This window comes from Sciurus carolinensis, chromosome 2 (assembly GCF_902686445.1).
Source record: "Sciurus carolinensis chromosome 2, mSciCar1.2, whole genome shotgun sequence".
Taxonomy (NCBI): domain Eukaryota; kingdom Metazoa; phylum Chordata; class Mammalia; order Rodentia; family Sciuridae; genus Sciurus; species Sciurus carolinensis.
In genome coordinates, this window is record NC_062214.1 from 113,879,211 (window position 1) to 113,893,607 (window position 14,397).

The 14,397-nt window shown below is 35.5% G+C and overlaps 1 protein-coding gene across 1 annotated transcript in view; it reads right to left on the minus strand.

The window, feature by feature from the left end:
- Nucleotides 1-6,117: 6,117 nt before the first annotated feature.
- Nucleotides 6,118-14,397, minus strand: part of Spred1 (sprouty related EVH1 domain containing 1) — an 81,636-nt gene continuing 73,356 nt past the window's right edge. The window contains exons 6-7 of the mRNA XM_047540360.1: nucleotides 13,610-13,711; nucleotides 6,118-11,164 (exon numbers count right to left, since the gene is read on the minus strand). Coding sequence (XP_047396316.1) covers nucleotides 10,511-11,164; nucleotides 13,610-13,711 — 756 coding nt within the window. The 3' untranslated portion in view covers nucleotides 6,118-10,510. The remainder of the gene's footprint in view (nucleotides 11,165-13,609; nucleotides 13,712-14,397) is intronic.

The window sequence follows — 14,397 nt, forward strand, 5'->3', positions numbered from 1 at the left end:
GATAAATCTACTGCTAATAATTTTATTCCTGATTAAAAACACTATCATGTATCATAAGGTATTATGGTTTGGATGTGAGGTATCCCCTAAAGGCTCATGTGTGAGACAATATGAGAGGGTTTAGAGGCAAAATGATTGACTGTGAGAATCTCAACTGAATCAGTGAATTATCCCCTGATGGGATTAATTGAATAGTAACTGGAGGCAGGTGGGGTGTGGCTGGAGGAGGTGGGCATTGGAGGCATGGCTTTGGGGTATATATTTTGTATATGATGAGTGGAGTCTCTCTCCTGTCCTCCTCTTCCCTCTCCCTCTCCCTCTCTTCCTCTGTCCCTCTCCCTCTCTCTCTCTCTCTCCCTCCCTCCCTTTCTTCCTCCCTCTCTCCCTCCCTCCTCCTCTTTCTCCTCTCTCTCCTCTCTCTCCTGCCTGACCATCATGTGAGCTGCTTCCCTTTGCCACATTCTTCTGCCATAATGTCCTGCCTCACCTTGAACCCTGAGGAATGGAGCCAGAGACCTCTGAAACTGTGAGCCCCTAAATAAACCTTTCCTCCTCTACAGTTGTTCTGGTTGGGTCTTTCAGTTGCAGCAGTGAAAACGCTGACGAAAACATTAGGTTTGCTTTTATTAAAAATTAAGTGGAGAAAATAAAAAGTCTAAGAAAAGTATCATTCCTATAGAAGAAATAGATGTTTAAATGCCAAAGAGGAGACATTATTAAGATATAACCTGGTCACATCTGTGTCATCAGAAGTTGAGATGTCTGGGGTAGGGATGTGGCTCAGTGGTAGGTAGAGAGCACTTGTGCAGCTGAATTCAATTCCCGGTGACCAAAAAAAAAAAAAAAAAAAAAAGATAAATCAATTGTAGATCAAAATACAGGAAGTAATGTATAGGTGCCCACATTTTGTTAAAGTACAATGGACTTAATGCTGCACCATTACCAGACAGCAAATAAAGACCTCTTTGTTAGAATCTAGGCATAGCAGAAGCATGCTACAGAGGCTCACCCTGACCTCCTAATGAGTCATTTTCTTTCTAAAATTTCAAAGCATAGACTTAACATCTTTTGGTGGCTTCATTATTCATGGGAACCATGAAGTTAATCCCAGTTTATCTTTTGAAATTTCAGTATTACTTGAATCTCATTTGTGGGTACGACAGGCCAGTGAGTGTGAAAGAAAATGCAGAATAAGAGAAAACAGAGGCAAGAATTTGAAGGGGGAGAAAAGGAGACAATGCAGATGGATGTTGAAATAAAAGCAGAGGAGAGATGGGAGACTGAAAGAGGTGGACAAAGGAAAAACATCCCACAGAGCCAAAATGTAAGCCAAGAAAACGTGGGAGTCAGAAACACTAGGGTTTGGATTTCAGTTCCCCTGCTTAATTAAGAACCTAGTTAAGTTTTTAAATTTCTCTATGCCCAGTTTCCTTAGCTGTCAAATGGAAGTAATCATGCTGACTTCACCAAGGTATTGAGTAATTAAATCATATATGTGAAATTTTCAACACAGTGCCTGGTACCTAACAAGCAGTCAATAAATGGTAAGTTCTCTTCCCTCATTACAGGTGCACTAGGTATGGGGGAAGGAAAGAAACAGGATAAGGGGAATAACTGTCAAATCCTCAAAAAAGTAGTAATAATCCTGAAACTAATATGCAATGAATATAAGGTAAAGAATCAATCTAAAAATAGAAGCCCCTGGGGAGAAAGAATGGAAGCAGGAAGCTCTTACAGAAATTGTAGGCCAGAGATAACTGAACCGTGTACTGAGATGGTAGTAGTGCATGTGGTGAGACTATTCAGATTTGAAATCTATTTTAAGTTGAGTCTCTTGCAGATGGTCTGGACTTGACACATGATGCAGAAAGACAAACTCTTTAGCAACTGGGTAAATGATCATTTTTAAAAATGAGGCAGGCTAGAGGTGAAGCTGGTTTGGAGCAGGGAATCAAGAGTTCTGTTTTGGCCTTATAAAACTGAAATGCCTATGAGATGTCAAAGTGGAGATGTCAAGAAGATCTAAAAGTAGATAACCCTAGCATATGTTATTCACCTATGAGAATGGATGCAATTCCCCAAGAGGGGAGTATCTATCACTGTACCTTGAGAAATTCCATCTTGTAGTGATTGGAAAGAGGAGGAGCCAGTAGAAAGGAAGAACCAGTGAAAGAAGAGAAAATTAGAACAGTTTACTGCCAAGGAATCCTAGTGAAGAATGTGTCAAAAGCTGCTCAGTGAGGTAAGGGTTAAAAAACATACACCAGGTTCAGAAGTGTGGAGGTAGTGGGAGAACTTGTTGACAGTATTTTAGTGGAATAGCTAGGATAATGCCTGAGGTAATGCAATACCAGTCCAACAAGATCTGAGACTAGAAATGGGGTTTATGGTTAAAAAAAGAGAAGCTACATAGGCAAATCATATTTCTCTGTTCAAAACTTTCCAGTAGATTTCTTCCACACTCAGAATAAAATCTCAACTTACCATGTCCTACAAATTCCTACAAGATCTGGCACTTGCTGCTTCTGTCCTTGGCTTCTTCCTCAAGCTGTATCATTTAGTCTCATTATCCATACTAGTCTTCTTGCTGCTCCTTCAATAAGCCAAGATCTCTTCTACTAAAAGCCTCTGCGTTTGCTTTTCTTTAACTAGATGGTTCTTTTCTCACTGTGGGCATGGCCTTCCTTGTACATATCTCCACAACATCATTTAAGTAGTTAGCCTTGCCTAGAGGTGTGACTTACAAAAGGGGATGAAAGTTGCACTAGGTAGGTTATTTTTGATTTTGCTTCAGCAAAAAGAGTTGTAAAAAAAGCAAAGGTGAACTTTTGAAGTAGGCTCACCTGATTATGCAGCTATTATAATTACTTATAATGCTATCAACAATAGGAATCTAAAACTTTCTAGTAATGGCCTCTTTTTTCACCCAAATTCTTGGAAAACAATAACAATAGATAACAAACTTTAAATTACTTAGAAAAATTGGATTTGAGGACAGGGAAAAACTAAAGTTCATAATTTCTGTAAGTTTGCATTCTATAGTTTGATTTGCTCTCAATTACCTCCAGGATACTGAACTGCTCTTCCAAGTCACAATGATTCAATTTCAAAAACTTTTTTTTTTTTGTACCACAGATTGAACCCAGGAGGCGCTTAACCACTGAGCCACATCCCCAGGATTTTTTATTTTTTATTTAGAGACAGGGTCTTAGGGCCTTGCTATGTTGCTGTGGCTGGCTTTGAACTTGCAATCCTCCTGCCTCAGTTTCCTGAGTCACTGTGATTATGGGCCCAGCTCATCATAAATCATCTAAAATTTTTTTTTCTTAATCTGGGAATATCTCAATTTGAAGATCCTAACTTTCTATAACTATTTGGTTGTAGTATAAAATACTTCCATATTCCAATTATATTTAAAATACAAACCATCTCTGGTTAATAGACACACAAGTGATTTATCAGTTATTTAATTTCCAGGGTCAGTAGTGTGATCTGACTTCTACTAGGATAGTGACACTGGGGAGAGAGGAAGGAGGGTCAGATTTGAGGGACACTTAGAAAATAGAACCATAGGAAATTCAGAATCAATGGTGAAAAGGAGAAAATGAGAAACTAAGGATGACCAGGTTTATGTACAAAGCAATTAGATGGGCAGTGGTGTAAACACTATCCATCAAGGCAGAGGAGAAAAAGGAAGGAATGGGGGAAATCATGATGAAGTCAGTTTGGGGCATACTAAATGTTAAGTGCCTGCAACAGATGTACTTAGCTGGGTATACAGGTTTAGTGCGCGTTGTTCTTGTATGAGCAAAAGACCTTGCACTAACATTTAAACCTTTTGAATTTCAGTTACTACATTTATAAGGAGGGCGCTATTCTAGATAATCTCTTTGGTACTTCCCAGCCTAAAACTTCAGAGAATCTGACAACTTTAGTCATCGTATTAAGTAATTTGAATTGGTTTGGATTTCCATTTTCTTAAAACTCAGGAGTATCATGCCTGTGCATTTTACTTTGGTACTTGAACAAGAACTATTAACTAGTTGGGAGCTCAAGTAGTCATACGTCTTTGTTTTAAATCTTAGACTGAAAGTCAAAGACTGGGTTCCCCTACTGATTAAAGACACAAATTAAGCCTCCTGGCCCTTCTTGGGAGGAATACAATATTGAATCAATCAACCAATTTATATTATATACACATAAATATATCGATCTCTCTGTATATACACAAATTCCTTTTCCATGAATTCTTGCCCTCATAGACTTGGATATATTAAAAAGACAGTATTTCTATAACAGGGCAAAAGAAGAGCAGAAAATATGGAGGGCATGAAAAAGGGGCTTGATAAGCAAAATCCATAAGATCTTCTATATATATATATTTTTTTTTTAAAGAAAATAAACATTTAAATTGGCATCTTGCAATCTGGCAATACAAACTTAGGAAGTGATGGAAAAACCACCTGTTTTATTGTCCAGAGAAATTATCTCAATCATTTCAACACTGGATAGTCTGGATTCTCCTATCTTCCTTCCTAATTGAATATAGCCTCATTTCTATAAACCATTTCCACATTAGAAGAACCAATAATTTTAAGTTCAAGGGAAGAGGAATGTCTTATTTGACACACTTAAGTAGACCTGATAATAAACATAACCCTGATTCCAAGGACAGAATTTTTTCTATGAAACAACTGACATGTGAATAGCTTAAGATGGTAGAATTTCACCTGAGCAATGATTGTTCTACAAAATGTATCTGTACCCCCATAACATAAAGGCAAAACTGCACTGGGAATTAAAAGCATGGGCTTTTAAGGGTGGAGCATGCCTGGAATCCCAGAAGATCAGGGGGCTGAGGCAGCAGGATTGATAGTTCAAAGCCAGCCTCAGCAACAGCGAGGCACCAAGAAACTCAATGAGACCCTGCCTCTAAATAAAATCCAAAAAAGGGGGGGGGGATGGGAAACTGGCTCAGTCGTTGAGTGCCCCCTCAATCCCTGGTACCCTCTCCAAATGAGGAAGAAAATATTATATTATGGGGTTATCTAAGGATTAGAAGTGATTTAAATATAAAAGACATTACATAACAAAAACAAACACCTTTCAATTATAATTTTGTTGGGCTTTTGTTATAAAAAGTACTTTTGCAGTCATCACTTCAAGGATGTCTAAAACTGCCAATCTTAGAGCAGTTAATTTTAAAACAATCCACTCCAACTTTCATTTCTATTAATACTGATTTTTTTCCCCTTTAAGGAACCCTATGCATGACACCTGTACTGATGGCCAAGCAGGAACCCTAGTTTCAATTTCTTTGATGTAAAAACTATTCAACTTACTTGTACATAATACCTTGATGTGAAGAATATAAAACAAAGTTCTAAAAACCTGTATATAAGCACATGAGACTACATTTCATAATTCATAGAAGGGCACAATTAATTCTTGACTTTTTCAGGTGACTACAAGTGTAACTTAGTAAAACCAAGTTATTCTGCTGTTGAGAACATTTGACTATTTTTGTTTACAAATGCAACTGACTGGTGTGTATAAGCGTGCATGCACGCATGCACACACAGTGGCAGCCTTAGGTCAAATAGCTGCCAATATCATTTAAGGTTTTTAAAGTTGTTCATCCAAACTTAACTACATCATGTTTCCAGATAAGACAGAACTTTTTTTCCCCTTGCAATGTGGAGATATTTAACTCAGGGCCTTGCACATGCTAGGCAAGCACTCTATTACTGAGCTACATCCACAGTTCCTAAATTCTGAGACAGGATCTTGCCAAGTTGATCAAGCCGGCCTTGAATTTGTGATTCTCCTGCCACGGCCTCCTGAGAAGCTGAGATTACTGGTGTGTGCCATCATACCCAGCACTGCAACATATTTCCAAACCAATAAATATAATGTACTAAGTAACAAGACTAAAAAAAATCTGAATGCATAAATAGGTGATAAAACTATATGTGAACTTTCAGTTAAAAAATGTAACTTTAAAGAATGAAACAATAAAATTCTGATGGGAGTTTCTATTTACGTTGTCTTCCAGTAATTGTTATCTTTTATGTGATAATTTGATAGCTCTAAAAGAGTAAGAAAAAGTCCTTTAATATTTCATGATAGATTTAATTAGGTAATTCCAAGGGGGAAGGAACCATTAAAACAAATTCTTATGATATCATCTGGTATGTCCAATTACATGAGAATCGTAACAAAAAGTTACAAACGTATATATGCATATTTACATTATATACTCAAAACTACCAAGCTAATCAACTATATCTGAGGAGATAACATTATGACATGAGTTAAACAATTTTTCATTGCTTATTAGAAAAAATGCAGTCAAGCTTTTAATGGAAATAATGTACAAGTGAGGCACTTCTGAAGTCAAGAGAATAGAAAGCAAATGATACTACACACTGGAAATGTTCACAAAAATCTATGTGTATCTTTAATACAAAGGCTTTTCAACTAGATTATTCTTGAAAATTTTCAAAACTAACAATTATGCAATTTAAGCTTTCATTAACAATGGCTATCATTTATCAGTGTACCAAAGCATATGAAAGTTTTATAACCACCTGGCTGCTAGGCAAATAGTACCTTAAAGCCCTTTTTCTCTTCTCTCTCACTCTCTCTGTGTGTAATATAAATCACCTCTGGTTGTTTTTCTTTTTTTAAAAAAATATTTTTCTATGTTTGACTTACTGCAAAACACCTTATGGTATTATGATTTATAGATATTTTTAAGTGCAACAATAATGCAAGTTTCTAGCACTTTCCCTTAGAAACGTGATCATGGAGGTCAAATGAAGAATGAGAATCATAACAGTGAGGAATCTGTTTTTCAGGCAACACTAAAGTTCTCTAACTTTTATGTAGAAAAATGTATATTTGCTTAATGCACCTTTGGGCTACAATTTTTAAAAACAATTTTAATCCCAAATAACATATTCCAAGTGTAATCACAAAATCTAGAGACAATTTCAGTAACAATAACAGAAAGATCCTTTGAATTTTTTATACCGCCTATCTGAAGTAGTACGTTGCCTGTACTCTGGATACTTACATGGATATTAGGAAATATCTTTTGAGCCATTTAATTTAAGGGGGAAGGAGAGAGGAAAAAGTAAAGAAAAAGCACGACTTACCAAGGACATTAGATGGCACTATACACGTGAATTGAAAGTGCATTTGTTTAACTTCAAAAGCTCATTTTAGGCACTATTGAATAACCAATGAAAATAGGTAGTTTCAAGTTTTTCCCTTTAAATATTAATCCCTGCGCCATCTTTGTCTCAGAAACATACACATACTCTCTTTAAAGATGTCATGATAAAATACAGGTGGTTATGTTTATCTATTTATTTTAAGAAATTCTCTCTGACTAACAATGGGAGGGAAAAACACCATTTTGGTAATGGCTTCCAAGTTAAAGGAACTGGTTCTATAAATGCCTCAGCATATTCATTAAGTGTGATTGCCAGCTCCAAATATCAATAAATATTTTAAAACAGGATATGTAAGAAAAAGTGCTTAAATCTTTTCAGTGACCAACAAAATGCATTAGAGAAAAGAATCATTTTACAGTTCTTTTGAGATATTTCTTACTCCTGGTTTCCCTGTAGGAAGTGGCCACCACTTGACTAGCCCTTTACTGGTGGTAGTGAATGAACCCTGCCGGATGCCTACTGCCATCTTGCCTCTGGTCTGGATATTATCCAGTAGGTGGTGCTGAAGTTCCACACATGGATTTCTTCAGAAACCAAATGATTCAGAATTATCGTTTGAAAACTATCAGTTCTGAACAAAACAAACTCATTAGGCCAAATTCTTTCTTGTTATGCCACTTAGATGATCTCATTTTTAATGTTTACTTTAACAGTTTTGTTGAGCCATTTGCTTATACAATCATTTAAAAAAGTTTTAGAAGAAATGCCAAATGGCAGCGCCAAATCTGTATAGAGAATAAGAAAGAGTTTCTGAATGTACCTATACACATTTGAGAATCAGAGATTGTTTGCACATAGGAATTCTCATTTACTCCAAAAAGAAAATTTCCACATAGGGATTCAGATAACACTACATTATCAGTTTTTGTTTCCTAGATTGATTTGGAAACTGGGTATGTTAGTTATAAAGACCCAAGGTGAAATAAGACCCAATTTCATGACCATAGTTTTTAATGAAGAAACTTGTTTAAAATTGTAAAGGAAAAAATGGGGACGGGATGGCAAAATCTTAGCAGCAAAGTGGTTAAACAAATTGAAAATATTAATGCACAAACATTAAAATATTAAAGCATATATGTTGCATATAAAATACAGTACAGAACCAGGAGTTGCACTATACTGATTAGTGCTTAACAGAAGAAATGATTAAATTTGTTCTTCCCAGAAGTATATACACAGTTCATTTCCACAGCATTTTCCTATATAGCCAGCAAGTTATTTTCTTCAGTTATTCACACCTTGCTCAAACCTGAATTAAAAACTCAGCACTTACAAATATGAAAATTCATTCAAAAGGAGAACCAGTATTTCCATTTCATCAATAAAAAGGAATTTTGAAAGTTAACAGTCTATTCTAGGAAACCAAGTTTAGCAGAAAACTTCAGGAATGAAGATCATCAGGTGTAGCAGCGTTCAAATATATAAACAGTAAAAATAAGACTTAAAACTGCTGCTACAATGTCATGTTTTGGATTTAGTTCATCCAATTGTTTTAGTACAAAACTAGAAATAACCTCTTCTTCATAACATCTATAGTTATCAATATATTTTTCTTCTTTTCAATGTGAAATAATACTTCAAGATGATCTATGTACACAATGTTGTCAGTTCAAGCTGTCATATAAATATAAATGCTTTCTTTAAAAAAAAGTATTTTACAGACAGATAGTGTTATATACATTGTTCAGTTTGATCTGGGGCAAAAGAAGAAAGCTAACACAAGCTTCAGTTTGATATGCAGAACAAATGAAACATAAATGACACTTAAAACCCTGCACAGAAAATAAACTTCAAATGGTAGTGTGATTTTAATTTCTATCACCTCTGGTACTTCAAGCCATTAATTAAAAAAAAAAAAAAAAAGGCACACTTCTTAACTTTATTTTTCTAAGGGAATGTTCTTAAAGAATCCCTTATTTGGTTAGTTTTGATGTTAAAAAAAATTGACTTCATGATACTTTAAGTTGGAACACATATCCTACTACTTTGTAAATTAAACATCAGTAATACAATGCTCTGCAAAAAAAATAAGTTCATATCTACAAGATATTTCATTCACAATGATGTTGGATTAAATACTTTCCTGGGATAGTTTAGCATACTTAACAAAATAATTTTGGTTTTGGCAGTTTAAATTAAAAAATACAGTTGAGAAAGTTATCAGTATTCTATGAATAGTAAGCACTGAGGATTAAGCTAAAACATTAGTAATGCAGCTGAACATATTTCAGTGTAGCAGAACAATAAATGGAGATTTCAAGAGGAAACTGTTTTATACTAACTATGCAGTTACACTTTTTGCCTTGTAAAACATTTGTAAATGCAATATCATTTTCTGAAGGAGGAAACTCTGAAAGAAAACAACTTGCTGGTTGAATACCACAAAAAAACAAAACAACCAAAACCCTTGAATTTTCTGTTTACTCAGTCTCTTTTTATATAAAAATAAGGGTTACATTCCCATCAGAACATTAGACAATTACATCTGTGCTTTAAAAAAAAGTTGGTCACTCAAGGCTATTAGAATATTTTAAAGGATTTTAGATTACCAGAATGTACAGATATAACTCAATATAAATTGTAGCCAGAGAAACAAGGATAAAAATATCAAATCATTCACATGGAATAAAAATGTTATTAACTAGATGAGTTAAATATTCAAAATATATGGAATGTGACAGTAGATAAATGTGTATCTACCTCAGAATTAGGAAGGGCAAGAAAAGTTTAATATGTAATAATTCGTACCTTACATTTAGTTAAATATAAACATTTTGTTATTTATACATAAAACTGCTTTCCAAAAAAACAACTAATAAATGATTTAGTTGTACTTGTTTTACTTCTTATAATTACCAAGTGTTAACTTTTCTTAGATTGAAATCAACTGTCCCCTAGTGCATTTATTTTTAGTTCATGAATTCAAACCTTTAAAGTCCCATCACCTAATGCATAAATATACAAAAATGCCAAAAATTAATCCCTTTTTGTTGGATCATATTTATGCTGACTTTTTATAGTCAATAGCCAAAAATGATTTCCTTCTGCAAATACTCTACAACCTGTAACGAAACATGCCATGCACTCAAGGAAAAAAATGCATGGCTAGCATTTGTGAAATGCCAAGAACTGGCGAGTTCTGCTTCTTCCATGTGTGGCCCCAGTGATACCAGGCAAGATTCCATATTGCTTGCCAAAAGCTTCCACAAAACCAAGTTAGTTAATTCCTGGAAACAAAGATTTTAAGCTCATTTTGGCACTGGATCATTTCATCCAGCAGCTTTATGTTTCCCACCACAGCACCCACACTCCTCACCACAGCGATGGCACATTCTTAAAGGGACGTAGCAGCACATACATGGTACAATGAAAGACAAAGCTACCAGGGCTAACCATCGTAAGCAGAACTTGTCATCACTAGTGTCACATGAACAGGGATCAGAAAAATCTCCCTCTGAGTCTGACATACAATGATACAACATGCTCTCTGCACAGAGCATGCAACTAACTTGATATATGCATCTTTTAATAGGATCTGGAGCATCCTGACATTTTCCCCTGCCATTTTCTTCATGGTTAAACCTTTCCTGGCAGTATACGCAGCGAGAACGTTCACCATCCTCTTTTCTTCGTTTTGACTTCTTAATTTTTAATGAGGAAGAAGGCTGTGTCTTAAATACCACAGAGTCTTTGAGTGAACTTAACTTAGTTTCATCCCCACAAGAGTAGAGATAGTCTGATTTTTTACTGTCTGGTTTAGGAAAGTGAATATTGGAGTCAGTATCATCTCTCTCCAAGTCATTTTTCCACATGTCAGGATGTCTGTAGTCTGCATACCGACGTATTAAGATATCTCGAGGGTTAATTCTGACAATCTCATCCTCATCTTGAAAGCTGACATGTCTGATTGATTTCAAAGGGACCTAAACAATGAAAGAGATGAAAAATGCAGTAAGGACTACAGCAGTTAATTTTATATGTCAATTTGGTGCAGTGACACTGCCCAGATATTTGTTCAAAGATTTTTCTAGATGTTTCTATGATTTGGTAGGGGTGAGAACAATATTTCAACTGATGGTCTGTGAGGAGGACAGTACCTTCCAAGATAAGAGTGGACCCCATCTGATCAGTTGAAGGCCTTAATAGAACAAACATTGCTTTTCCCAAAGATGAACTCTGCCAACAGGCTGCCTTAGGACTGAGACTGCAACTCTTCTTTGGGTCTCCAACCTGATGGTTTACTTTAGATTTGTAAACTTTATAGATTTGTATCTCCATGATGATATGAGACAATTTCTTAAATTGAACCCTATATCCACATCCTACTCAATCTGTTTCTCGGTAGAACCTTAATACAGATTTTGATGCCAGGAAGTGATATGCCACTATAGTAAGTATCTTGAAGATATGGAAGTGATTTTGGAACTGAGTAATGGGTAGAACCTAACAGAATTTTAAGATGCATGTTAGAAAGAGCCTTGAAGAGACAACTTTTAGAAACATGAATTTGAAGGTCTATCTGGTAGGGCCTAAGATGGCAATGAACACGTTACTGGACACTGGAAGAAAGGCAATCCTTGGTATAAAATAACAAAACTTGGATGAATTGTGTTTCAGTATTTTTTGGAAGGTAGGACTTGTGAGTGATAAACATGGATATTCAGCAGAGGAACTTTCTAAGCAAAGTGTGTTCTGAAGAGAATACTAAGGGTGTGGCTGAATAATTATACAATAAAGTAAGATGTTGCCAATTTGGATGTAAAGGGACAGAGGCAGGATGAAATGAAGAAAGGCTATAGTACTTTTGGAATTCTACAGAATGTGCCATATTATGTGGCTGTGAACAGGTGTCATTCTTCAAGAAAGGGGAAGAAGGACCCTGAAGCAGGACTGTCTCCTCCTGAGTTCCAAAGGGCAGGGCTAACTTCTTAGTTTCAGTGGGCCATGCAGTAACAGTCCAGAGCCTTGGAGGTGAATTTTACACCCAGGGCTGCAGAGGTAGGACCACCATCCCAGTGGGCCTGGAGGACAGAGCATAAAGTGAAGGAGATTTAATCTCAAGTCTCAAACCTGATGAAATTTCCCATTAGGTTTGGACTTGCTTAGGACTCATGACAATTTTCTTCGTTTCAGTTTCTTTTAGAATGGGAATGTCTACCCTATGCCTTTCCTACCACTACTTTAAAAGCAATAACTTGTCTGGTTTCACAGACTGACAGCTGGTGAGGAAATCTGTCTCAAGATGAATCATACCACAACACACCCACAACTGGTGAAGATGCTATTTAGAAGAAATCTGGGATTTAGAGTAGATAGTGGAATCGGTTAGGACTGTGGGGCCACTGAAATGAAGGTATATGTATTTTGTATGTGAGAAGGCATGAATTTGGGGGCCAATGGGTAGAATGTTATGGACTGAATCTTGTTCTTCCTAGATTCATAATATTGAGGCCTTAACATCAGAATATGATGATATTTGGAGATAGGGAGATTAAAGAGGTGACTTAAAAAAGAGAGAGATATTTCTTAAAATGAGGAATCACGGTAGACCTTAACCAATCTTATTGGTGGCCTTCTATGAGGAAATATGGACACAGAGAGATTTACTAGGGAAGCATGTGTAGAAAAACCACATGAAAACACGGTGAGATGGTAGCCATTGATAAGCCAAAGAGAAAGGACTTAGAAGAAACTAAACATACCAACCCCTTGATCTTCATCTTGAAATTTAGCCTCAAAAACTGAGAAAATAAAACTCTGTTGTTTTAGCCACTTTGTCTGTGGTATTTCACTCTGGTAGCCTCATCAAACTAATATATGAATACACATGTTTAGAGCATGGCTATACAGAAAAATCCCTGAAAAATGACTTAACACACCAACCTCATTTCTCTTTTTCTCTTGTGGGCAGATGACTTTTTAAGGTTGGAGGACAAAATTGTCTTTTGACTCTTCCCATCAGCCCACAAAGGAGGCAGTTTTCTGGTAGTCTAATCTGTATTACATAATTCTAGTTCCAGAACACAGGGACTAGTCTACAAATAAGCCTCTAATTCAGTTTGGGGCAATCTTTCAGTTCACAGATATTTGAAACTGGGATTAAATTCCAAATCTGGGCTAAGGGTGGACTGATGGGTGAAGTCTATTAAATCAACAGTGTATAATTCTTATTGGTCCTACCCGATATACATACAGATTCAAAAGAAAAGTTTCGGATGGAGTTTAACAGGGTTTGTAAGTAAATGGGAAGCAACTTTATACACTGAAATTTTTTCAACTATATTTCAACTATAAAAATAATTAGAAGGACTAGAAATTTTCACCTATATGCTAATTGCCTATATTTTATAACAGAAGATATTACTTACCCTGTTTTGGGACTTTAGGCTTCCACATTCCTTGGATATTTGCCGCTGTACATATTCCACATTTCTGCTCTGAATATCTAGGCTTGGCTGTCCAAATGTTATCTAAAATACAAACATTGTCTATGTAAGTGACAACAGAATGAATTTCTTACTCTTAATGAAACCATAAACAGTGCATACTTTCAAAATGGTTTTAGAAAAGGCATTGTCATTCACCTCATTCTATTTTTTTTTTAAAAGGTATGTTCTTATACATTTAAAAATGTATGCATTACATTCACCAAGTAACAAGTAGTCAAAAAAGTAGAAATCACCCAAATATCTATCAACTGATGAATGTATAAACAAAATGTGGCAGATCCATATAGTGGAATATTCCTCAGCTACAGAGGGAAAAAAATATTGCTGTTATGTCATAATAGTGATTGACAGGGCTGAAGGAAAAAGGTGTAGTGACAATCACCATTAATTGGTATGAAATTTTGGAGGGTGATGAAAATGGTCTGGAATTCAACAGTGGTGATGGTGGCACAATCTTGTGAATTTACTAAAAACCAACAAGTTGTATACTTTAAAAAGATGACTTAAATGATATATAAATCATATATATAAAAGTGATAGAGACATTTAATATCCTAATATATTTCTTAGTTGTCTGAATTGCAAAGCCTATTTTGGAGTCAGATTTTATAGTTAAAATTTACCAAAGCTTAATTTTTAGAATTTTCGAGTGAAAAAATTCAAATATATGCAAGAATAATAATATAATGAATTTCCACATCTACCAT